The sequence below is a fragment of the Dermochelys coriacea genome, chromosome 3, assembly GCF_009764565.3.
Source record: "Dermochelys coriacea isolate rDerCor1 chromosome 3, rDerCor1.pri.v4, whole genome shotgun sequence".
Taxonomy (NCBI): domain Eukaryota; kingdom Metazoa; phylum Chordata; order Testudines; family Dermochelyidae; genus Dermochelys; species Dermochelys coriacea.
Genome location: NC_050070.1, coordinates 39,641,207 through 39,666,313, shown reverse-complemented (window position 1 = coordinate 39,666,313; position 25,107 = coordinate 39,641,207). Strand labels below are relative to the sequence as shown.

The window sequence follows — 25,107 nt, the reverse complement described above, 5'->3', positions numbered from 1 at the left end:
ATTTGACTTGTCTTGACTGATACTCACTTGTTTATTAATAATTCCATAACTGTTGTGAAAGCAAGAGCAGAATGGTACCCTACTGCATTCTGAAGATTTCAAAGTTAGTAATATGCTATCTTTATGTAGGAAGGACATCTCAATATGCTGATTCCTCCTTGTTTGTTTACTGATTTTGTTGGGATTGTGATATATAACAAAGGACTGAGAGATGTTTGGTGGGTTTTATTGTATGTTTTGTTTTGTTTTGGGTCTTTTGCTTGGTTGTTCTTGCTGACTGTTTTTCCTGGCTACAACTAGAAGGACTGTAAGAGTGGTATCTTTTATCATTCCATGCTGGATAATCAACAAATGCATAAAGAGCACAAAGTTGAGAAACAAAGGATATTGAACGTAGTGTACATTTTACTTTAATTTCAGATTTGTCTGTCGGAATAGGGCAATGAAGCGTGTGGTGAAAAATCAGGCAAAAGTGACTAAAATATTTGTATACTCTTTAATCTCATGTAAACTCTGAGCTAGATTCACAGAGAAGGAGAAGAACTGCTTGTAAAGTAAATTTCAAAGACTTGTCCTCTATCTCAGATGGAAGAGGCTATTTACTTCAGAATTTGGGAATCAGAGACATCAAATTTTAGCATTCACTGAAAGACACAAGAAAACAATTATTTTGTCTTACCTTTACCAGTTTATTAAACGGTTCAAGAATTTGTCTGTTTAAACTTTTATGCTGCTAGGAGCAGGGTGCATAAAAATTGATTGATTTATAAAAATCAGATTTTTTAATACAAATTTTTCTTTTAAAAATCTATTTTAAAGTAATTTTTTTAAATCGATAACCTGTGTTACAGCCTAAATTTAATCTATTATATTAATTTAAATACATAAAAAAATTAAGCAATACTTGTGTGACCCTTCTGCCAGGTGGCGCCGGCAGCAACCAGGACCAGGTTCAATACCTAGGGGCTGCTTTCCATCGATACAACACAGAATCAGCTCGAGCCCCCACCCAGTAACCTGGGAAAATTACACAGCACCCTTGGGCATCTCTGAGAGGCAATACGTCCCCACTCACAAGCACAGAATCTGAGAGTAGAAAATAAACTTTTAATGAAAGGAGGGAAGTCACCTGACATGAATTAGGGAAAACGCTACAAGCAGGATTCATAATCATAAAACTGTTATAGGACACCCACCCCAGTGCGTGGGCAGTGTCTTTTGCCTCATGTTCCTGAGTTCTACAACCAAAAGTTCCTTTTCTGTGCCCTCTGCTCCCTCACCATACCCCACTCACAGTGGTTGTCCTTGGTCAGTGAGGCATATCTGTGTGAGTTCACCTCCCACCAGGGGAAGAAAGCGCCTTGCTTGCTCTGAGCAGTTGTTCTGGCTGGCCGTCCTACCAGCCACTCGTTCCACTCCGCTGGTTTCCTGCCAGCCACTCACTCCGCCCGCTGCCTCCCCATTTCACTCACCCGTCATCTTTTGCCACCTGCTTCTCTGCTGTGACCTCTGCCAGTCAGTCTCTTGAGGTTTCACCCAGCTCTTAGTGATTTTCAGCTCTTAAGTTGGGCAGAAACATGGTCCCACCACAAATGATTGTCAGATCTTTTGAGCACCTAAAATAACAAAAGGCTCCTAATGGAGCTTATTTAGCTCTGTCTTTGAAAAGCGGGGAGAAACAGGTTAAACCAGACTGGGGACACTCCTCCTGGCTGCTATCCCCATTCCTCTTATTTTCACATGGATCTGGTATTCAAGCCACTGGCTTAATCACCCTTTCAACTGAGGACAACCCCCTCATTTGGGACAGGTTAAGCACAGTTCTGCCCCCCTTTATTCATATAATACAGACAAAAAGGAAAGGAGTACTTGTAGCACCTTAGAGACTAACAAATTTATTTGAGCATAAGCTTTCGGGAGCTACAGCTCACTTTGTCGGATGCATTCGGTGGAAAATACAGTGGGGAGATATATATACACACACAGAGAACATGAAACAATGGGTTTTATCATACACACTGTAAGGACAGTGATCACTTAAGATGAGCCATCACCGGCGGGGGGGGAGGGGAGGAGGAAAACCTTTCATGGTGACAAGCAAGGTGGGTCATTTCCAACAGTTAACAAGAACATCTGAGGAACAGTGGGGGGTGGGGCGGCGGGGAGAAATAACATGGGGAAATAACTGGTTTCAGAGTAGCAGCCATGTTAGTCTGTATTCGCAAAAAAGAAAAGGAGTACTTGTGGCACTCCAGAGACCAACAAATTTGTTAGTCTCTAAGGTGCCACAAGTACTCCCCTTCTTTTATGGGGAAATAGTTTTACTTTGTGTAATGACTCATCCATTCCCAGTCTCTATTCAAGCCTAAGTTAATTGTATCCAGTTTGCAAATTAATTCTAATTCAGCAGTCTCTCACTGGAGTCTGTTTTTGAAGTTTTTTTGTTGAAGGATAGCCACTCTCGGGTCTGTAATCGAGTCACTGGAGAGATTGAAGTATTCTCCGACTGGTTTTTGAATGTTATAATTCTTGACGTCTGATTTGTGTCCATTTATTCTTTTACGTAGAGACTGTCCAGTTTGACCAATGTACATGGTAGAGGGGCATTGCTGGCACATGATGGCATATATCACATTGGTAGATGCGCAGGTGAATGAGCCTCCGATAGTGTGGCTGATGTGATTAGGCCCTATGATGGTGTCCCCTGCATAGATATGTGGACAGATTGGCAATGGGCTTTGTTGCAAGGTTAGGTTCCTGGGTTAGTGGTTCTGCTGTGTGGTGGCTGGTGAGTATTTGCTTCAGATTGGGGGGCTGTCTGTAAGCAAGGACTGGTCTGTCTCCCAAGATCTGTGAGAGTGATGGCTCGTCCTTCAGGATAGGTTGTAGATCCTTGATGATGCGTTGGAGAGGTTTTAGTTGGGGGCTGAAGGTGATGGCTAGTGGCGTTCTGTTATTTTCTTTGTTGGGCCTGTCCTGTAGTAGGTGACTTCTGGGTACTCTTCTGGCTCTGTCAATCTGTTTCTTCACTTCAGCAGGTGGGTATTGTAGTTGTAGGAATGCATGATAGAGATCTTGTAGGTGTTTGTCTCTGTCTGAGGGGTTGGAGCAAATGCGGTTATATTGTAGAGCTTGGCTATAGACAATGGATCATGTGGTGTGATCTGGATGAAAGCTAGAGGCATGTAGGTAGGAATAGTGATCAGTAGGTTTCCAATATAGGGTGGTGTTTATGTGACCATCGCTTATTAGCACCGTAGTATCCAGGAAGTGGATCTCTTGTGTGGACTGGTCCAGGCTGAGGTTGATGGTGGCATGGAAATTGTTGAAATCCTAGTGGAATTCCTCAAGGGCTTCTTTTCCATGGGTCCAGATGATGAAGAGGTCATCAATGTAGCGCAAATAGACTAGGGGCTGTGAGCTGAGGAAGAGTTGTTCTAAGACGACCATAAAAATGTTGGCATACTGAGGGGCCATGCGGGTACCCATCGCAGTGCCGCTGATTTGAAGGTATACATTGTCCTCAAATGTGAAATAGTTATGGGTGAGGACAAAGTCACAAAGTTCAGCCACCAGGTTAGCCGTGACATTATCGGGGATACTGTTCCTGACGGCTTATAGTCCATCTTTGTGTGGAATGTTGGTGTAGAGGGCTTCTACATCCATAGTGGCTAGAATGGTGTTTTTAGGAAGATCACCGATGGATTGTATCACCAGTCGGGAAGTCAATGGTGTCTCGAAGATAGCTGGGAGTGCTGGTAATGTAGGGCCTGAGACTAACAAATTTGTTGGTCTCTGGAGTGCACAAGTACTCCTTTTCTTTTTTGCGAATACAGACTAACATGGCTGCTACTCTGAAACCTGTTGTTTCTCCCTCCCCCCCCCACTCTGTTCCTCAAACGTTCTTGTTAACTGCTGGAAATGGCCCACCTTGCTTGTCACCATGAAAGGTTTTCCTGCTTTCCCCCCTCCCCGCTGCTGGTGATGGCTCATCTTAAGTGATCATTGTCCTTACAGTGTGTATGATAAAACCCATTGTTTCATGTTCTCTGTGTGTGTATATAAATCTCCCCACTGTATTTTCCACCGAATGCATCCGATGAAGTGAGCTGTAGCTCACGAAAGCTTATGCTCAAATAAATTTGTTAGTCTCTAAGGTGCCACAAGTACTCCTTTTCTTTTTGCGAATACAGACTAACACGGCTTCTACTCTGAAACCTGTCATAATACAGACAATAACATTGATAATATTTCACCACCCCTGCATTCAATACTAAAGTGATTTGTAACCCAACACCAGCCAAACTTGATCACTTGGAGTTACACAGCTTCTGTCTGCTGGACACCTATGCAAAGTAGATGTGTTAAATACAGTTTGCTCCTGAAGTCTCTCCTCCTGCCAGATAGTTGTCAGGGGAGAACTCGTTTAGACCCAGATTACATCTGCTTGCTGCCAAAGTTTTAAAGCAAGCCAAACTAATGAACAGGCTAAGCACATGAAATCTGTTGGGGTTTTTTTGTTTTTGTTTTTTTAAATCAGCTTTTGATAGCAATGTCTTCATTTCACTTATTCAGGTAGTTCAGTTCATTTAAAGTTAAGAAACTGATTGGGAGTTGAAAAAGCAGGAAAGCTTGTTTTCCTCTTCCAGTCTATGAATAAAAACTAGGTGTGAGGGGGTGAGATTGACAAATTCTAAAGTCTTGGAGGACATGATGACCAGAAATAATCAGCTAGATACAGGTAATACTACTTTTGCTTAATAAATAAGTTAGCTTTAAATGCAATCCATTCTTTTGTATCCAACACGTTTAAGATAGTTTAATAAAAGTTTTAAATGCTATTTTTATAATTTTTAATTGAACTCCCAATTTCTATCCAAACAGAGCTTGACATTAATCATCTAATAAATAAGAAATGCATCATTTACCATTTTTGTAACATAATACAAAATTGTAAAAATTTAAGATTTTGAATAAATGTATGTTTATTGTATGCTAAATGTATATTAGCTTAAATAAATGTGTATACATGGTATGTCCTCCTGGTTAGCAGAAAGTACCAAGTTTAGTGTAAAGTCTATATTTAGTTTCAATTCAACACATTTTGATGGTTACCAACCAACAAGAATCAACCTTTCTTTAGGAAAATTATTCAAATACACATGCAAAAAAAATTAAAATTGATTATTTACCTAAGAACAGCCATATTGGGTCAGATCAATGGTCCATCTAGCCCAGTATCCTGTGTTTCGACAGTGGCCAATGCCAGGTGCTTCAGAGGGAATGAATAGAACAGGTCATCAAGTGATCCATCCCCTGTTGCCCATTCCCAGCCTCTGGCAAACAGAGGCTAGGGACACTTCAGAGCATGATTTGGCTAATAGTCATTGATGGATTTACCCTGCATGACCTTATCTAGTTCTTTTTTGAACCCTGTTTTAGTCTTGGCCTTCACAACAACCTTGGTCAAAGAATTCCACAGGTTGTCTTTGCATTGTGTGAAGAAATACTTCCTTTTGTTTGTTTTAAACCTGCTGCCTGTTAATTTCATTTGGTGACCCCTAGTTTTTGTGCTTATGAGAAGGAGTAAATAACACTTCCTTGTTTACTTTCTCCACACCAGTCATGATTTTATAGACCCCTATCATATCCCCTCTTAGTCATCTTTTCTGAACTGAAAAGTCCCAGTTTTCTTATTAATATCTCCTCATAAATCAAGATTTCCTGCTTGCTGATTTTTAAATCAGGATTTAAATCACTTTGATTTAAATCAATCCATTCTGTCTGAGCGTAAAAAATACAGATGAAAATTAACTACTGTAACTTGAATATGGTTCTGACAGCTTCATTAGCTTCCATTTGTGGAGGTCTCCTATTTCTCCGATTCTAAGGATACAAACATTCAACATGGCCAACTGCTCTCGTTCTGGAAGCATGACTACCGAAGGATTCCAATGGCACCGTAGCAGTTCCCCACATTGCCTTACCAACAGAGCTGGTACCTGGCTCCTTGGACACAGGCTCAACAACAGCAGGATCAACTGGGTTAGTCATAAGTATCAGAGGGGTAGCCATGTTAGACTGTATCCACAAAAACAACGAGGAATCTGGTGGCACCTTAAAGACTAACAGATTTATTTGTGCATAAGCTTTTGTGGGTTAAGGCCATAAGCTTAAATCATTTTTTACCCACGAAAACTTATGCACAAATAAATTGGTTAGCCTTTAAGGTGCCACCAGACTCCTTGTTGTTTTTGTGGGTTTGTCATAGTGGAGCTCATGGCCTCAGTATTCGCTTTCAGAGTGCTCCTGTTCAACTCGGGAGGACTCCCCCATCTTGCCCCCACAAGCTTTGTCTTGTAGACATTTGGAAATGGGCTAATCGGTCCATCCTGTAGCCCCAACTCTGATGGTACCAGCAGATCTGGAGAGACTCCCTTTGTTATCTCCAGATGCTACCTTGTCATTGACATTTTCTCCACCAGATGACTACTGACAGTTTCAAGAGCTGCTACGGATGATAGCCAGTGCTTTTGAGAGCCACTAGAAGAGGTGCAGGACAGTCAGCATCAGTCACTAGATATCCTGCATGCATTGGTACCCACAAGTGTGACTCCGTCAGTCAATGAGGCCATTATTCAATCATTGCACACTCTGTGGCATACCCCAGCCATGTGCATGCCAACCTCAAAGGGGGTCAAGAAAGATACTATGTCCCCCCATAAGAGATTTGAATTATTTTCACATCCTCCACCTAACTCCTTGGTGATACAGGCTGTGTCAGCACAATCCAAACACTACCACCCACCCTTAATTTGGCAGGCAGGTAGGATGAGAGACTGCACCTCATGGTTTGAAATGTCTTCTCCTTGGCTGGACTACAGTTCCAGATCTCTAACTACTTGGTATTAATGGCCAATTATAACTTTATAAACTATGGCTAGATGGAGGAATTTGCAGATAAACTATCTCTGCAGGATTATACTAGATTCCAAACAATTTTACAAGAGAGAAAATTGGTTGCTAGGTCTATACTTGAGGCTGCAGTTGATTCCGCAGACATGTCCTTCCGTGTATTGGTGACTGGAATTGTCATGAGGGATAGAATCCTGGTTACACGCCTCTGGTTTCCCTAGAGATGTGCAGAACACAACTGAGGACCTTCTCTTTGATGAATCTCACACCTCTTCGACCAGAAAACTGATGATTCCTTTCACTTTCTAAAAGACTCTACAGCCACCTTAGGCATATATATACCGGCACCAAAGAGAAAATGTTATCACCCACCACCAGTCCAATGCTATAGAACTCACTTCTATTGCCAAAGGGCCTATGAACCTCCTCAGAAGCACCCTAAGGTATATATAGCCCATTCGCCTGTTCCGGCAATGCTGACCTCTGCAGAACACACTCAGTCATTGCAAAAATGATGCCTAGAGAGCTGTCAACCACTCTGTATACCAGTGCTTCTACCCTCCACACCTTTTGGGGGTCATCTCAAACTTTCTACCAGCTTGGAGAGCCATAACAATGGACATGTGGGTCTTAGACCTCGTTTGATGTGGCTACACTAGAGGTTTATGATGATACATCCACATCTCCCATTATAACCCTCCTCAGAGATTCCTCTCATGACAGTATTCTTAACCTAGAGGTAGACTCCCTTCTACAGAGAGGAGCAGTGGAGCCAGTCCCTGAAGCCTTTTGGGGAATAGGGTTCTATTCCAACTCTTTCCTGGTACCCGAAAGGAAAGGGGGATGCAGACCAATCTTGGATCTCTGAAACCTTAACTGCTTGATTAGGAAACTGAATTCTGAATGGTCATGCTTGCGGCCATCATTCCCTCACTAGAAAAAGGCATGTGGTTTACGGCTCTCAACATGCATGATGCCTACTTCCATACTGACATACATCCGACCCACAGAAGATTCCTGAGGTTCAAAGTGGGGCATTGACACTTCCAATACAGGGTTCTCCCATTCAGACTTACCACCGTCCCACAAGTTTTTACAAAGGTTTTATCTGTGGTAGGGACGCATCTATGACATCAGGGAATCCTTGTCTTCCCATACCTAGAGACTGCCAACATGGCCCAGAAAGGAAGCTCGTGCATCAACCTCCCAGCTTCTTTTACTCCTCTCCTCCACAGGAGTGAGCATCAATGTGAAAAATCAACTTTACTCGGTCCCTGGAATTCATAGGAGCTTGCATTGATTCGACCTCTGCACAAGCTTATCTGCCAAAGAACTGATTACTGGAACAAATAGCCCAGTTAACATCCAACCCTTTGGTCTCAGCCAGGACCTGACTCTCCATCCTAAGTCACATGGCAGTGAACATATGCCTTTTGCCTGCCTATACCTTTGCTGTCTACAGCTATGGCTGCAAAGAGTCTATTCTCCGATGTACCAGTCAATGAACATCATACTCAATGTTCACTGGAGGTCATCTCTTCTCTCTGTTGATAGATCAAGTCTGGTCTGGGATGCCCTTCCTCTCATCCTTGCTGATCATGACAGTCATAATGGATGCATCACTCTCAGGCTGGGGCGCTCACATTGGAGATGACATGACACAAGGCACCTGGACCACAATAGAGGCCAGGATGCACATAAACATTCTTGAACTTTGGGCAGTACACAAAGCATGTCACGTGTTCTTACCAACTATCCTCTATCACCACATCCTCGTCGTTTCAGCTAGCACCACCACCACAGTATACTACATAAACCAACAAGGGGGCACGAGGCCCCCAGTGTTGTCTATGGAGATGATTCACCTTTGGGTATGGTGCATCAAACAATATTGTCAGCAGCCTACCTTTCAGGCACCCAGAATGTGATTGCAGACTCTTTCAGCAGGAACTTTGCAACTGACCACAAATGGAAGTTGCACAACACTATAATCATGGAGATCTTTGGTCACTGGGGTACACCAATCAGAGATCTCTTTGCATCTCACACCAATACCAAGTGCACCCAGTATTGCTCCAGGGGAGGACTCAGTGCCCACTCATTGGACAATGCTCTGGTTGTCAATTTAGTCAGACCTGACAAACTATACCTTTCCTCTCCCTCACCCCCCCCCCACCCTGTGCCCTCCACAAACTCCAGCAGGACAAAATGACAGTCATTCTGGTTCTGTTTTTCCCAATTCTGATTCCCTCTTCTTCTCCACATGTTGAAACGACCTCCACTCCTGCTGTAGCCATTTCCGGAGTTGCTGATGCAACACAACGGCAGACTCAGTGATCCAGATCCATGGATGCTACACCGGACAGCATGGTTTTTGAATGGACATCTCCATTAGAACAAGAATGCTCACTGGTGGTGCAAGACATCCTCTCCAGTAGCTGAAAGGACTGCATGAGGTGATCATATCAGGCCAAATGAACATGGTTTGCCTCCTGGACATCCCCATGCTCTTAGACTATTTCCATCATCTGAAAACTCTGGGACTTGCCCTCAGCTCTATCAGCACTTTCCATCCTCCAGTGGAAGGGCATTTGATTTTTAACCACCCCTTGACCACTTGGTTCTGGAAGGGCCTTTTACATAAATATCCATCCATTCAACCCAGTGCTCCCCAATGGGATCTCAACCTAGTTCTTACCTGTTTAATGAACTCTCCCTTTGAACCCTGGCCTCCTGCCCTCTCTCCTCTCCATGAAGATCCCTTTCTTATTGCCATTACCTCAGCGAGAAAAGTTGATGAGCTGGGAGCCATGGTGACAACCCTCCCTACCCTTCCACCACGTTCCATGTGGACAAGGACTTTATGACTGAATCCCAAGTTTCTGGTAAAAGTGGTTTCCCAATTCCATTTGAACCCACCCATACATCTGCCAACCTTCTTTCCAAAACCACATGCCTTGAATGAGGCATGGCGGCTTCATTCCCTTGATGTGCATAGGGCCCTGGCCTTTTATCTACAAAGGACAAAGCCATTCTATTAGTTTCCCAAGCTATTTATCACCAGAGCAGAAAGAATTAAAGGACACGCCCTTTCCACCAAGACGATCTCTAAGTGGGTCTTAGAGTGCATTACACGCTGCTATCAATTGTCAGGGTGTTCCCCACCAGATGGGTTATGAGCCGATTCCACAAGAGTGCAAGCATCAACTATAGACATGCTCTGCAACATGCCACTTGTGGACATATGCAAGATGGCCACATGGAGTTTGGCACAGACCTTTCCCTCCCACTATGCTCTAGTATGTGATCTCATTATCCCTAGCCTGATTCTTGCTTGCATATTTATTGCTGCCTCTGGAAATTTCCACTACATGCATCTGACGAAGTGGGTATTCACCCATGAAAGTTTATGCTCCAATACGTCTGTCAGTCTATAAGGTGCCACAGGACTCTTTGCCGCTTTTACTTTAAGAAGGAACTTTATGTCTCAGAAATGATATGGTTCTCTTCGGCATGTCTGTGCCAACTGTTATTTTGGAAACCTGCATACCTGTTCCTAACTTGGCTTGTGAAACCCCAACATGACTGAATCTGGGAAAAGAGAATTTAGTTACAAACGCAATAGCTGCAGAATGATTGTGGAATATGAGTTTTGTAGGCTGAAATCTCAGTGTCTGAAATGTCTGGATGCCAGCGTGGCCAGTGACATTCATATAACTGTTGGCTGCTGCACTCCCCATAATGTTTGTGAAGGTAAAAGGAAGTGCTTGCCTCCTGTGTGGGCACAGGACAAGTCAGATTTACAAACTCTGTACAGGCAGCTAGATCTCACCCACATGCATGCTGGCCCTGGGGCCCAGAAGGCAAGGGAAATCAGAGATGCCATATATGCACGTATCTTGGCACAGCAGGGAGGCAGTGGATGACATCTACCTGTGCTGAGGCACAGTGTCACCCACTATGCAGCTGCTGGAAAAGCACCTGATGGAACATTGCATATACTTGTGAGGCTACATGGTTTTGTTCACTTGTAGCTGGAGATCATTAGCCCTTCGTTCCTGTGATAGTTCACAAATCACAGACAATTATAACAGGGAATCTCCATTGTGTTATCATCTTCGTGTTTGGGTTAGTTCTGTGCAGGGTGGTGGGTGAGTTGTACTGTAGTCATTGTGCAGAGCTTTTATCTTAACTTTTCACACTTGTTTCCAAACCTCTGGTATCGGGAGCACTCAATCTCTCCTAATGACCTTATCAACATTTGCTTTATGGGGATCCGTTTTTTTTAAACTATTCTTTACAGCAGTGCTACCTGCACTTAGCAGATGTTATCGAGCACTAATCCCAGAATTGAAACTGCTTAGAGTTTGGAAGGGGGAGGAGGAAGAGGGGCTATTTATCACAGGGTAATGGCAGAGGCCTATATTGTTACTTGGACTGTGCTTTGTTTTCTTGCATGTGAAGCAAGCCGGAAAGACATTTCTCTACCTATTTTTAGTGCTGTGAGTTCTGTTGATTTAAAACTAGCAGTGCTGTCTGTAAGCACATAACACTAACCACACTTTCACCATTCCTCCCTTATATCCTTGGTACTGTGGCTATTTCCTAACCTAGGGGAGGAGCAGGTTGGAGTTGTCAGTGTGGGATGGGCAAAATCATGCTTGCACTGTGATGGTACCAGACAATTACACTATTCCAATCGTGCTGTGATTCATGTGACCCAGTCCTGAACCTGAAAACATCTTACATTCATCACAGTGAAGGAGGTTCCACAAACAAGTTAAGGGAAGTGTAACATCTATTAAAAGTACTGTACAGAATGTGTAATTGAAATATTTTTAAAAGGCAATGTAAACCAGCAAAACATAACGGGACTGACTCATTGAGCAACAGCCAAATTTTAATGTCTATCTCTTTGCTCTCGCCCGATAAGGGGGGAATGATTGAGGACAAACAGAGACACCTCCTGTCTGGGGATTGGGGTTGGGCACTTGGTGGGGTTCAGGGAGTCCTCCTGGCTCATTGTTCTCCTCCTGGTTTAGGGTGCCAGTGGAGGGTGTGGTCCTGGAAATCCTGTAGGCTCCTCCAGGTTGTTCATGGGGTGGACTGAGAGCAGGAGGTTGTGGTGGTTATTCAAGGAAGATGCTGTGGCTATGGTAGCAGGTGGACCCGCAATGCATTAGGCCGCCAGTTCTATCAGTCTTTCCATTATGGCATGCTCCTGTTTTCTATGGTGTAAAACCTGCCCTATAAACTGATGCATCAGTGTCTCTTCTTGCTGAAAAGCCTGACCCTCCATGCCCTGTGGCACCTAGGCTGTCCTAGTTTCTCCTGTCCATGCCAATTAACAGGTCATCCAAGGTACTCCTTTCTCTACGGTGCTTCTCCTGCCCGCCTGGTGGAATGGTTTTCCCCGTGGGAGCCAGACATCCTGCCAATCCAAAGACAAGGGCAGCATTATTTTTTGTCCTTTGGAAGAAGCCCAAGACATTCCCCCACATAAGTTTGCTGTGAAAGGCCACAATATTGATACTTTTCAGCATTCCAGAGCTGCAACTGTTAGACTACCCTGATTTTCAGACTTTTGCAGCCCATGAGGAAGGAGCAGTGGCTACGAAGGGTAAGATACATGTACTAATGTTTTATGAAATTTCCAGTGTGTCAAGGGGTGAGGTGGGGTGGGGTGTGGGTGACAGTTCCTTCCAGAGGCTAAGTTACAAGTTTGCAATTTCTTTTTTTTTTTTAGGCTGGGCAACTTTTGGAGAACATAGCATGTTTTCAAGGTACCCAGGCTGAAAAGAGAGGTGGCATTCCACTTCTGTGGAGGAAACCTACGCTAGAGAGATGTTTCTACTAAGGGGCAATGTTAGAGGGCTTTCCTTTCACACTCTTCCCTGCTTCTTGTCACGCAGACAGAAAGCAGAAAACCAGAAGTCTGAAGTGTAGACAATGCAATGTTTATTGAGGTTAGTTTCCAGCAAACATGTTCCATAACTCTTGACTCTGCAGAGCCTTTTTTCCTAGTGTCTCGCCCCCCCCCCCCCCGGAGGCATACTCCTAGTCCCACCCCTTACAATTTACGGTCATGTTCCATTTTGGGTCTGGGGTCTTCATCCTACCTCTTTTGTACCCAATGGGAGGGGTAAGGAGTGAGGTTGTGCGCCAGGTCAGGCATTTCTTTGGTCTTTTAGTGTTTTTATACCTCCCCCACAAGTCCCTTTGCCCCTCCCGACTGGTTGCTTGCTTTTGCTTTGATAGGGGTTGAGACAATCTGAAAGTGTGCTCTGAGTAACACTTTAACTGCTCTTATCTATTCCCATTGTATTAACAAACCTATCTGACTAGGCAGAAGCAACAACACATTGTCTTTGTCTACATATATTAGTACAAGAGTATCAAAATTCTATCCCAGGCTAACAAACAGACCTATATACTACAAGCTACCCCTCTATCTATTACTGAATGGAGGGGTTTGGTCACCTACAACAATGGACCAAAATGATTTGCACTTCTATTGAAGTTCAAGATGCAGCTGGAGTTTCTGCTACAACAAAAGTTTGTTGTATATACTTCCAGAACTGGGAGGTAAGTCAACTGGAACTTGACTATATTCTCAGCTAGCATATGGAGCTTTGATGGAAAGGGAAAGATGAACAATGCACACACACCCCCTCCTCCACCCTGGCATCACCAGAAAATCTTGTCCTATGCCTGCCTAGCAATGATGAATTAAACAGAGAAAGAAAAAAAACACAGTACAACTTTATTTTTGTACCCTGATGTTTTAGGTCAGCACCAGATCACTCTTGCCTCTCCACTGCAAAGGGACATCCTCTTGTGTTTATGAAACTGCCAGGCAGGATCCTCCTGCTCTCAGCCCCATTTCCTGCATTTCCTACATGTCTCAGGGTGGGGCAATGACAGACTCAGGAATGGTAAAAATTCTGTTGTCTTCCAAGTGAGAAAGGATCGCTGTGACTTTTCCTTGGACAACCAAAAAGCATTCCCACATCTAACCTGCATCTGCCACCTCAACCCCATTCTCTGTTGTTTCTGTTTGTAAGGGAACAGTATGTTTGGGGTTGGCTGCGAGAACTGAAACTGTATAATCTTCCAAGGGACAAGAGCTGTTGCTAGCTTTAGATAAACAACCATAAGTTTTCTATAATGACCATCCCCAACTGGGAATCTTTCTAAACCCACTCCCTCTGATCCACACAGCACCAGGACCATCACTGCCTGCATGTTGGGTGAGAAATGAACAAAGATTGTTTGTTGATCAGCTTTATTGCTTCTGCAAAATGCATAATGGCTAACTGGCAATCAATAAAATGACTGATTTAGAGCTGTGTTTTGCTCAAGGACCCTGTAAAGATGGAAGTGGAGTAGGGAGCTGGGCTTAAAATCAGGACTATAGCTCTAGAGTAAGAGGGGATATTGGCAGGGAGGGTGGGGCAGTCCATTCTAACTCACCAGCCTTGGTTCCTGCTGTGGTTCAGGTTTGGCAGGGGTGGGGTGTGTGTGAATTTTGTCAACCAGCTTCTTTGGGTAGAGGGGGCAGTCCCATGCTGCATGTCCTGCAAGTCTTCCATGACTTCCTTCATGGTCCCTGTTGCCACCTCACCCTAGCCTCCATTGGCATCCCAGCAATGAGGCTGGCAGTGTTGGGTGTGTGTGTGTGTGGGAGCAACTTCAGGCTCTGTCCTGGCAGCCCTGGACGGCACCTGGTCCAGCTCATCATAGAAGGGGTATGAACAAGGAGCCTTTCTGGAGTGACTTTTGGAGTCTTTACTTTCCTGTATAAGAGCCTCATGTGCTTGATATGTTCCCATCATTGGAACAGAGTCTTCTCTGCCCACCTGCACCAGCCTGCATGAAATCTCCAAGTACAGATGTATGTTCCTGTTGCTCTGGGAGAAGTTGTAGAGGATGCTGTACCCCAGCCACACACTGATGGGGCCTGGGTGTGGTCAGGGGGCCAGGTGGCTGCTCTCAGAACAGGCTCCAAGTTCACGCGTACTGGTAAAAAAAAAAAAAATGCAGTGGAGAACTGGTGTGGTCAGCACAGCTCGCTACTACTGCTGAAAATGGGGCAATAGACAGAGATCTTTATAGATAGGGTAAAGGACAGACAGAAAAGATTTCAGTGCCTTGTGGGTACTGGAGGACTATTGAAATGCAGAACCAGGTACATGCCCATTGCCCGTATCCACCCAGCCGCCTGGCACATGTATGGGGCCATGCCACAATCCAAGATGGGTCCTTACATACACCCCCTCAAGCATGCTAACTTACCCCGTACTTACATTCAGCTACATGTTTCCAGGGTTTGGCGGTGGAAAGTAGGGGGCTTCTGGCATGATCACATGCATGGACATGTGTACAGGCACTAGTGATGTTGTAACCTATAAGTGTGAGATTTACTCAACTTTTGTAATGCATTGGACACCTCAGCTGAAAGCACTGTGCAAAGTAAGCAGGCAGCTATTATGAGGTCAGATAATCTGTGCAGTACTGTAGCATGTCAAGTACGGTGAAACATTTAATAAATATTTACTGTGCAATGCGCCAGAGGCCAGAGCACACGTTTGTTATAATTTGTGCTAATTCTCTAATCGAATGACAAAGTCTCTACTTTTGCCTTTGAAATGTGAATTTAACCCTCCCCTCCCCCCAAAAAAACCCCCCAAACCATCTAAAGTTAGGGTGACCAACTCTAGAAAAAAAAATCACCCTTACCTCTGACTAAGCCAAAAGTATTTGAACAAAGGAGCTTCCAGGATCAAGGGCTAAAAATTCACCAATATTAGAAGGGGGCAGAGAATAAAGTACTGCAGTACCAAGTAAAGTGAATGAATCTACTTGAATACCTGGATCATATAATAGCTCTTAAGGTTTTGCTGTATCTCCCAATGCTGTAGTCTCTACCCTTAATGCAGATTAATGCAGCATCCCTCTACTACCGTCCCCTCCTCTTCTCACTTCTTTTGTTATAGGAGGGGCTGCTTTAGTTAAATCATGCCAGCTATGGTGTGAAAGCTTTCTGAAAAAGGAGACCCTTGCCTTATGTCCTAAAAGTGGTCAGAGGATCTGACTTTCTTGGGGACCTGATTCATAGTCAAATCCCTTAATGAGATGATTTTGTGAAAAATCCTGTAGCCTATGAAGTCAATGGCAAAACTCCCATTGACTTTAATGGGCCCAACATTTAAGCCTTTAATCTCTGGTTCTTATATGCTTTACCCTGGTCTTAGTAAACTGCACTATCCCAGAGAACAAACTGGCTTGACAGCTTGTGCATGGAGATAGGGTTACTAGAACTGGCAACAGAAGCACACAAGTGCAGTGGAGTAATTGGAGCCCAAAGGTCAGTATGTGTGTATGGTGGTCTGTCCTGTAGAGGAGGTGGCAGCTGCATTTTGCACCAACAGTAAACCTTGCTTCCTTACCATCATTCCAAGCATCCCAAGTTAAATGTTAGACTCAAAACAAACACCAACACAACCCCAAAACCAACTGCATCAAGGAGGGAGTCTTATGAGCTCAACATCTGATTTTTATTTATTTCAGCTTTAGGGCAAAAAGGTTTGTTACCTTTCACATTAATAAGGACATGTCATCAGTATTAAACCCAGGGAAGAATAGTTCACTTACTATGAAGAGCTAACTTTTCTTTTCAAGCACTTAAATATTCTCTTTCCTGCACAATCCACCAGTGCTAAAGGTCTGGCTCTGTTAATATAAATTAAAAATGATATGGGAACAGTAGATATCTACATTTTTCTTGTTCGGTTAGCAAATGCTAACCTGTATTGGTGATGGACACAGAAGCCAGTGCTATAAATTCAAACAGACACATTTCTAAATGCAAAAGAAATTGCTAAAGAATAATAGGTAAAACATGATTTATTACATTGTGTACAAAACTAGATTCAAAACAAGCAATGTGATATATATTTTGTATTTTGTCTTTACATTACACAGTTGGTAAATGATCTCTCCACAAAACTTTGTGAACAACTTTGTTATTTTTTCCTGTCTCTGGACAGTGCCCCTCCCCTCTTCTGTAATTTACAAGGTATAAGAAGGTAGCTTCCTGCAGAATTCACGTCACTATGGGGTTAGTCAGCAGGAAGTGCTCCAGATCAACTAGCGACATTTTAGTGCAAAGAATTTCCAGCTCAGAGCCTCAGTTACTAGAATAATGTAATACCACCACTGTACCAGAGGCCTAGCAACATGCTGTATTAATTTTCTGCTCAGTAATTTAAAGCTCAGTAATGTGTCCTTTCTTGAGGATGTCTAAAAGTCCTTCTGCAACAGTTTAACACCAAATGTAAAATAAAAATTAAATAAAAATAAAAGACAGTGGCTACCTTTGGAAAAATCCATCATTCTTCAGCAGCTACTGAGCAGCCTCCCATACTATTTAGGATGTCTTTAAACAGGTTTGATGTAGTTAATAAAATACCTTTTAAGAAAATAAATATTTTGCATAATTATGTACAGAGGTTGGTTTCCTTCATAACAGGTTCAACAACAAATAATCACAACTCTTTATTTTATTCACACGCAAACTCACAATGATTAATGCCAACTTGGTAATTGACTTGATATTTATGAAGGAGTCCAAAAAGGTATCAGAGGAATATTTATAAATGTGCAAAGTGTACGTAAGTACTTGGAAAATGGTGGCATAAAAAGAGTGAAGGATTAAGACAAATTGCTTTTGGTCACTCCAAGAATAGCCCTTCCAACAACTCTCTCCCCCAAGTCTCAACAGGCTTAATGAAATGTTAAATCAGTACAAAATGGACTTAAAGGCAGGACTAAAAATGTACTCTTTCTTGGATTCAAAAAAGCCTTTTGTAGACATGCCTACAGAATGTGTCTTCGTTGGAAATATTTATTCCTCTTCAGTTCATTTCTGCACACAACAACATTTGGAATACACCTCTCCAATTTCCCCCCTCCCTCCTAGACATCCCTTTTTACTATGAAGTACATTTAAAAAGATATTGCACACAAAGCATAATACATACTGCATGATTCTTCAAAAAGATGACCAAAAATAAGAACAAAAACAAGGCCATTGCACCTCTTAAAATTTGAAGAGATCAATGAAGTGCTGAGGAGAAACTGGCATGAAACAGGTATCTGGATCATTGGCAGTGCAGGGATGTCCTGTATCCTAGCAAAATTAAGAAGAGGGAAAAAAGTTATTTTCTCCTTTTTAAAAAAAATCCACAAAAACAAAAAGCTGCTGAGTATATTTTAAAAGAAAAGAACTGCAAGAATTCACACCTCAGTTTTACATTTTAAAAAGACAAATTAAGTAGCTGGACACCAGTTTTTAAGTCACTGGCCTTCTGGAACTCTGGTTCAAAGCCTACGAGGCCCTTACTAAGAAAAAATTGCCAAGAACATATAGTTACTTAGATTGTAAGCTCCTTGGGACAATGACTGTCTCTTTTGTTATGTGTACACAGTGCCTATACAGCAACACAATGTGGCTGCAAGTCCTGATTGGGATTTCTAGGCACTACTGTGATACAAACAAGAAATAATGGAACAAGTTTCTCCACATTCCCTCTCCCTTTGTCCCAAGGGCTTTTGGACCTGTATAAAACAGACAGAGACAGCCTGTACTCCAGCAAACTTAAAAGCAGAAAAGATGCACTGGGTGGTGAGGAGGAAATAGTTACCTTAGATCCTTACTCTTTAATGTTGCCTGGCTTTAGGCCTTAAGGAAAATGTGGACCTTTATGATGGATATGAAAGGGGGATGGGGAGGGGGCAGGACTGCATACTGAAATAGGGATGACCCACCATGAAAGTAGGGGGTAGCAGCATGGAAAGTAGGGGTTTGCAAGGCTGGTGGCACTGGAAGAGAGAATGGGGAATACAATAAGTGATTAGATCTATAGGCAGACAGTTGTGTGGGACTCTGAAAGTAAGGTCGAGAGGTTTAATTTTGATGTGAGGGCCAAGGCAAAGCCAGTGAAGTGATTCAGATATGGTCTGATCAACCAGCAAGGAGTATAATTTTGGTGGTGACACTATGAATGGCTTGGAAGGGAAAGAGAGAAGTGCTAAGGCAGTGGTGGTGGGAGTCGCACTAAAGGCCAGAGATGGCCTGGGTATGGGTTAGTATTTTAGCTGATATGCCTTAACTCACTTTTGGGCAGATCATTATAGAGAGGAGAGAGTACACAAATAAATGGGAGAAGAACTTTAATTAGAGCTTCAGGATTGGATACCATACATTACAATATTGGCTTTACACACACATGCAAACAGTAACATAAACCCACATGCAGTATGGTTAACATTCTTAAGGCAAAATGGGGAAAGGAAATGGAGAGAAAATGTAGGGACAGCTAAATATAAGTAGCAGCATTTACATTTTATCAATCCGAATGACCAATTGTTTATCTGACATGGCTGGTGGACAAATACATTTTGGAGCAATATCATTCTTGGAGAATTGTACAGTAGCACTTCTTCTGTTTCTTTTTTCTTCTTCCTCCCTATATAATTATTCCCCTCCCCCCCATCTTCTCTCACTTTAGTGCTAGCTGTGTGCTCAACAAGACAATCCCTACAACAAACGTGGTTACATGTGAAGAAACAGAAATACTGGAGACATCTGTTTCTTGTTTTACTTTTTTCCTAGCTGTTTCCCCCTCCCCACTTTCCCCTTCTAGTATTAACTATGGGGAGGGGGTTGTAACATATTATTTTTAAAGAAGTAAGAGCAGGAGCAATGTGGAACTTTACAAGTGGAAAATGCTGCAGAATCAGATTCTCCTTCTGCAATGGACTCCAGTTCTAAAGAGCTTCAGTGCTACTTGCTTTCCTCTTCTTCAAGGGAGGAAGTGGTCAAGTCATTGAAGGCTACTTCAAATTGTTCCTCAGATCTGTTGGGAAGCTAGGACAGGAAACTCAGGGCTCTTCCCCTCTACAAATACCATGGATTTGAAGGAACCAGTTACAACATAGTTCTTGTGTTGGAGCTAGCTGTATTTGTAGTGGGGAAAAGGCCCTTTCTTGTGCATGCCAAGAGGCTTAAAAGGCCATGGGGATTACCACATATATCCATTTAGGAGAAACTCTCAAGGAGTACGCATTGCTTGTCATTTATAATTTCAATAGCATTACTTTTGAGTTTTAAAGATTTAAACACTCTTAATGCTTAAGTGGTAAACTGGACAAAGCCCTGTGTGACAGCACAAATTGTAACAGGAGACAGAGGTGAAAGCAGCTACTTTTATTGCTGATCCCCATGCTGCTTCTAAATCATAGCCAACAAGCTGTGCTGTTAGTTTTTCCATTTCAACATTTCCTTTATCTTCTGAAAAATTACTTTCAGAAGAAGGATGATAGGAAACTGAAAACAAAAACTGTCAAAATGTATTAGTTATAATTAAACTGGGCCACATCCTAATTTCCATGCTTTGAGCTGTAAGGAGACCAACATGCATGCTTCTGGGTAGTTTTTAAGAACTCCTTCCCTGCCATGGTTATTTTACTATTTTCTTATATTTCACTGTACCAACATAAAATGCAACAGCATTCAGAAAGAATGTGAGACACAGTGTGTTTTAAAGTTATGTGCATTTTGGTTAATATATCTTGCAAATACTCAACCATATACTAAGCATGCATAAAATGCCAATCATACCTTCAGTATTTTATCATGCATAATTATTTTCAGTGATTAGATTCAACAAGTCTAAAATATCCTAGCAAAGGCTTGCTAAATTCGGCACTTTAAAATGCAAGCTTTCATAACAGTGGAAAAATCACAGAAATTGAATCACTCCTCCTCTCCCCCTCCCCCCGCCACTGTACTGTATTTAGTTATTTGGGAAGATACAAGGTTGATGTCCCATATGCCCCCCCCACACATATACACACAAAAGAAGGGCAGCAGCAGAGCAAGCTTCCTACACTGCCCTGGCCCTTGTTCTAGGCAGAATATTTGTAGCAGGGGTGAGGAGAGTGTAATTCGCACCCAATTCTCAGTTTCTCCGCAGATACAGCCAGTTGGGACACTGAAGGAATGGCTGACAGATCTCCAGTTTGTTTTGCATTTTCAGTCACTGACTTTTGATCAATACTGGACTGGTCAGGGTTTAAATTGGTGACATCAAGTTGAAAGGCCGTCAATGCTATCCCACTGAGCCATCTGGTCTTGCTTTAAAACTAATGTTATTGAGAGCCTAGCCTCAGCATGAGGCTCTTGTATTGCTGAAAAACATTTAGGATTTGAGTTAATTTTATGATTAAATGCTCACATCCCTTTTGTAACCTATAACCACCATTACCAGAAGGAAATGCTATAGCTGCAGTAAGCACAAAGTCCTGAACAAGTCTGGATAGTGAGGTTAGTAAATAACTTAAAAGACAATGTTCATAAAGCTCATAAACACCTGCTTTTTAGTGTACTTGCTACATATAACCATAAATCCAGTGTGTTGAGCAGAAAGGCTCAAAGAAGGTAAAAACACGGTAAAGAAATCATACAGTCTCTACCATTAACGTTACACACTACTGCTGTCAATGGAAGTATTCCACTGACATTTCAATGAGGAAAAAATGGAACTGTATTTCACAGAAAGCAAGAACTTAAAATGGGAGCTCTGAATTCAAGTCCTTAAAACCTAGGGATGGAAGCACACATATGTAGGCACAATAGTGCAAGCTAAGGATGAAGCATCCATTTTAAATGGCGATCTAGATGCCATGGAACTTTTGAAAGGGAGAGTCTCAGTCTCTAAAAATAAATACCTTAGTCTAGGTTTAAAGAAAAAAAGTGTGAAATGAGATTTTAAAATGAAGATCTTTTTATGTCCCTTCTTTTGCTTACTGTCGAAAGACAGAGCCTGAGAGCAGGGTGCTCTTTTAATGACATGGGAAGCAGGGAGAAAAGCTGTTAAAAAAGCGAACATCTAACAATAAGGTCCCTAACTGAACTGCCTTCAGAGACAGGGAGGACAGGAGATGCTGCAGTCAGCAGAGAAAGATGCCAAGGGCTTGGAACAGATGAAAGCTGAACCTCACTTATTCTCTTGAGAAGGGCTCTTCTACAAACTGCAATGACAGAGGAGTCTTTCTCCCTGGAAATCAGATACCGTAACTAGCCAACTAGCACCCAACTTCTCCCCATTGCCACCAGAACTCATTTCCCAGCTTTGGGGACCACTCCCTACCTGAGCTAGATTCTTGGAGAAGAGTTAGTTTTGTTTCGCTCCACAGTCTTTCTAAATGTAATTCTAAGGTACAGCCTGCCAGGTGTTGTCTGTTTTGCTCGTCACAACAGCATGAAAAACACCTTCCCAAGTTCCTCCTTTCAGTCAGAAAGAGAAGCCTGAAGAACAATCAACTAAAATCCATTTTTGTTTTTTAAACCCAGATAGCAATATTACTATGGAAGAGCCTTATGGATTTGAAGAGCTATGTGCATGTTTTTATCAGAGGTAAGGCATTGCATATCCACTGGTGAATCTGAATGCTCTTGCTTCTGAGAGTTATTTTAAAATCTTGCTCATACATAATGATTCACTTCCAATCGAATTTCAAGAAATCTATTTAACAAGATCAAAATAAATGTAAGTTGAAAGAAAATGTGCACTGCCTACAAGGAGCACCGAATGACAAATATTACTGTTTTCTTCCCAAAATTTCAGCTTAATTGCAAATTATGACATTCCCATGACAACCACAGGCCTCCAGTGCTCTAATTTGTAATTCTTTTCTGTAAATGTCTCATTCAGAAAGCAATGTCATCATTTCCTTTTCCTCCAATCACAAGAGGTCTTTTTTAAAAAACTACTATTTGTAGAAGGTCTTCGAGTAAAACAGGTTAAAGTGTCATTAAATTACTCAGTGGGGTAAAAGCAATTTCATTACCTTTGTTCCATACTGCAGAGACAGAATTCTGTGATGTTGCCTTTACTGTTCTTAGATTTCAGTGCTGAACTAAATCCATTAGAATGTGGAAACAGCCATTAATGCCTACTTTGTGCAAAATTCATTCTTTGTGTAAGAGGGCATAAATTTTTGAGTTCAATGACAGCTGCACCTGCTTACATCAGAGGCTGAATTTAGTGCCTTGGAGTTGAAACAGTACAGTAAGGAACACTGCAATAAAAATACAACAACAACAACAAAAAGTGCAAAGCTGAGCTTGGAAGATTACAGTATCTAAATAATGTCAACAGCTGCAGGAATAGCTTGTTCTTAGCCCATCATGACAAACCGAAACATCAATTACAATTGAACGTCTCGTTCACATCAACATTACAGAATTGGCATCGATAAAAGCAGGGATGAAACACATATGAAATACCTTGAATAACAAAGCAAGGTGGTAGTCCTTTGGGATCATGAAGGAAGAAGCAGGAAGAAGTGCAATAAAGTAAAAGAAAGGAAACATTAAGATTTATTGGCCTGGCAGTCATTTGGAATAAGAAGCTTAGTACATGATTTTGATTATTATTTGCCATAGGAATATTCTGCACTAGATTATTTTAATCAGTTGGCAAACAAAGCCCACATACAAACTACTGCTAAAACTCAGAGGAGTAAAAACAGGTGTTAGAGCGCATCATCTGCTTGAAATAGCTTTTAGTCACTGCATAGTGCTTCAGTGATCTGCTTATCGCTGAAAAAAATACCATTAAAGAAGGACAAATACTCCATCAGAAATGTCCATCTCTAGTCCTGCTGAAATGTATTATCCAGTTAGCAATGGAAGAAATTTACTCACATTGGTGACACCACATAATAGTATGGAAGAGTTATGATATAAACAAAAAGCGCTCACAAAAATGCATCACTTAATAGTACTAGATGCCAGCACTTTTACTCCACTGAGTAAATTACATATTTAATCTATATTAAAAATGAACATCAGTCTTTTTTTGTAAAATCACTTCTCAAAGTATCATTTGAGGTGACGAGTGTGCGCTATATTCATTTCCTCTTTTAATATTAAAAGTACAAGATATTCTTTTATATATTACCACACCTCCTATAAAGTAGTTAGTAATGATTTCACTGCTGTATTTAAGTTTTCTACGATCATTTGTTTTAAAGGAATGCTATCAATAAAAATAACCCTATACATTGCTGTCTGAAGTTTTTTAAAACTATTGTTACAAATAACAGCTATGATTACTAGAACTGAATGACTGAAAAACTGAAAAGTGAGAAATAATTTTCTTTACTGTGTGTGTCACTGTTTCCATGTATAGTCAGCCATTCTCCTTTTTGTGTGAGTTTTTCACATAACAGGAGATAAAAACTTTTTTTTAAGATAGGAAAGCAACTATAAAACAAAAACAAAAAAAGAGCAAAGGGTCCAAAATTACTTTGAACTTTTAAAAAATTGACCAGATTTTGAATTATTGGTATCCAAATAAGAAAATATCTTCCTTTATTTTCTTCATAGTATGTACTGATAATATATAATTTAACAAAGTCTTATAAGTTCCCCTTCCCCCCCCCACAAAATTTAAAGTAACTAGTTAGCATTTTTCCTTTAAAAAAATAAAACACATGGAAATTTTGAAGTTCCAGAATAAATCAAACACTTAAAGTGTCCAAAAGCATTGTAAAGGATCAAGTTTCAGTCTGGAAAAAATAGGTGTTAATTACAGATACTATAATGATATTAACCAACCACTGTACTGTATGCAATTTATTGACACCAAGTTAAAACCATATACCACACTGAACCCTAACAGAGAGTTTGTCACAACTTGGGTTACTACCATTAATATATTTAAACTGGTATACTTCTTTTTCCAGTTAAGATAGCTGTTTCCAAACATGGTTTCCAAAGAGCACAAAGTCTCATCAGAGATGACAAGACCAGAAGTTTCATTTCCCTTGGTTGATTTCTCTTTTTTTGGTTAAAAAGCTTTGAAAGCGTCTGAGTAAGAAGGCAATTTAGGCTCCACGCTGATCGAGCCTTTGGCAGGCATCTCTGCCAACAAGGGTGCCACTTATAGTGTAGAAATCATCCATTTAAAAATGAAGTAACACAAAAATTATTTCAGCATTGTCAAACATTTATCAGATGGTCTTGATGTGGTTCACATTCCAATGCTGTAGAGGAGATAAACCTCCATATTTTATCACTAATCCCATGCTTATTCCACACCAGAAATCATAATCCTATCT

The 25,107-nt window shown here is 41.7% G+C and overlaps 1 protein-coding gene across 13 annotated transcripts in view; it reads right to left on the bottom strand.

Annotated features, from left to right (window-relative positions):
• Positions 1-16,803: 16,803 nt before the first annotated feature.
• FBXO25 (F-box protein 25) overlaps positions 16,804-25,107 on the bottom strand; it is a 66,916-nt gene continuing 58,612 nt past the window's right edge. For 7 of the 13 annotated variants that reach the window (XM_043510326.1, XM_038395580.2, XM_043510325.1 and 4 more), the window contains 2 exons: positions 23,270-23,296; positions 16,804-18,106 (listed from right to left, as the gene is read on the bottom strand). In XM_043510326.1, coding sequence (XP_043366261.1) covers positions 18,017-18,106; positions 23,270-23,296 — 117 coding nt within the window. In that variant the 3' untranslated portion in view covers positions 16,804-18,016. Of the gene's footprint in view, positions 18,107-22,830; positions 23,006-23,269; positions 23,297-25,107 lie in introns of all 13 variants that reach the window. The other 6 variants (XR_006279782.1, XM_038395581.2, XM_043510327.1 and 3 more) reach the window with 3 other exon arrangements.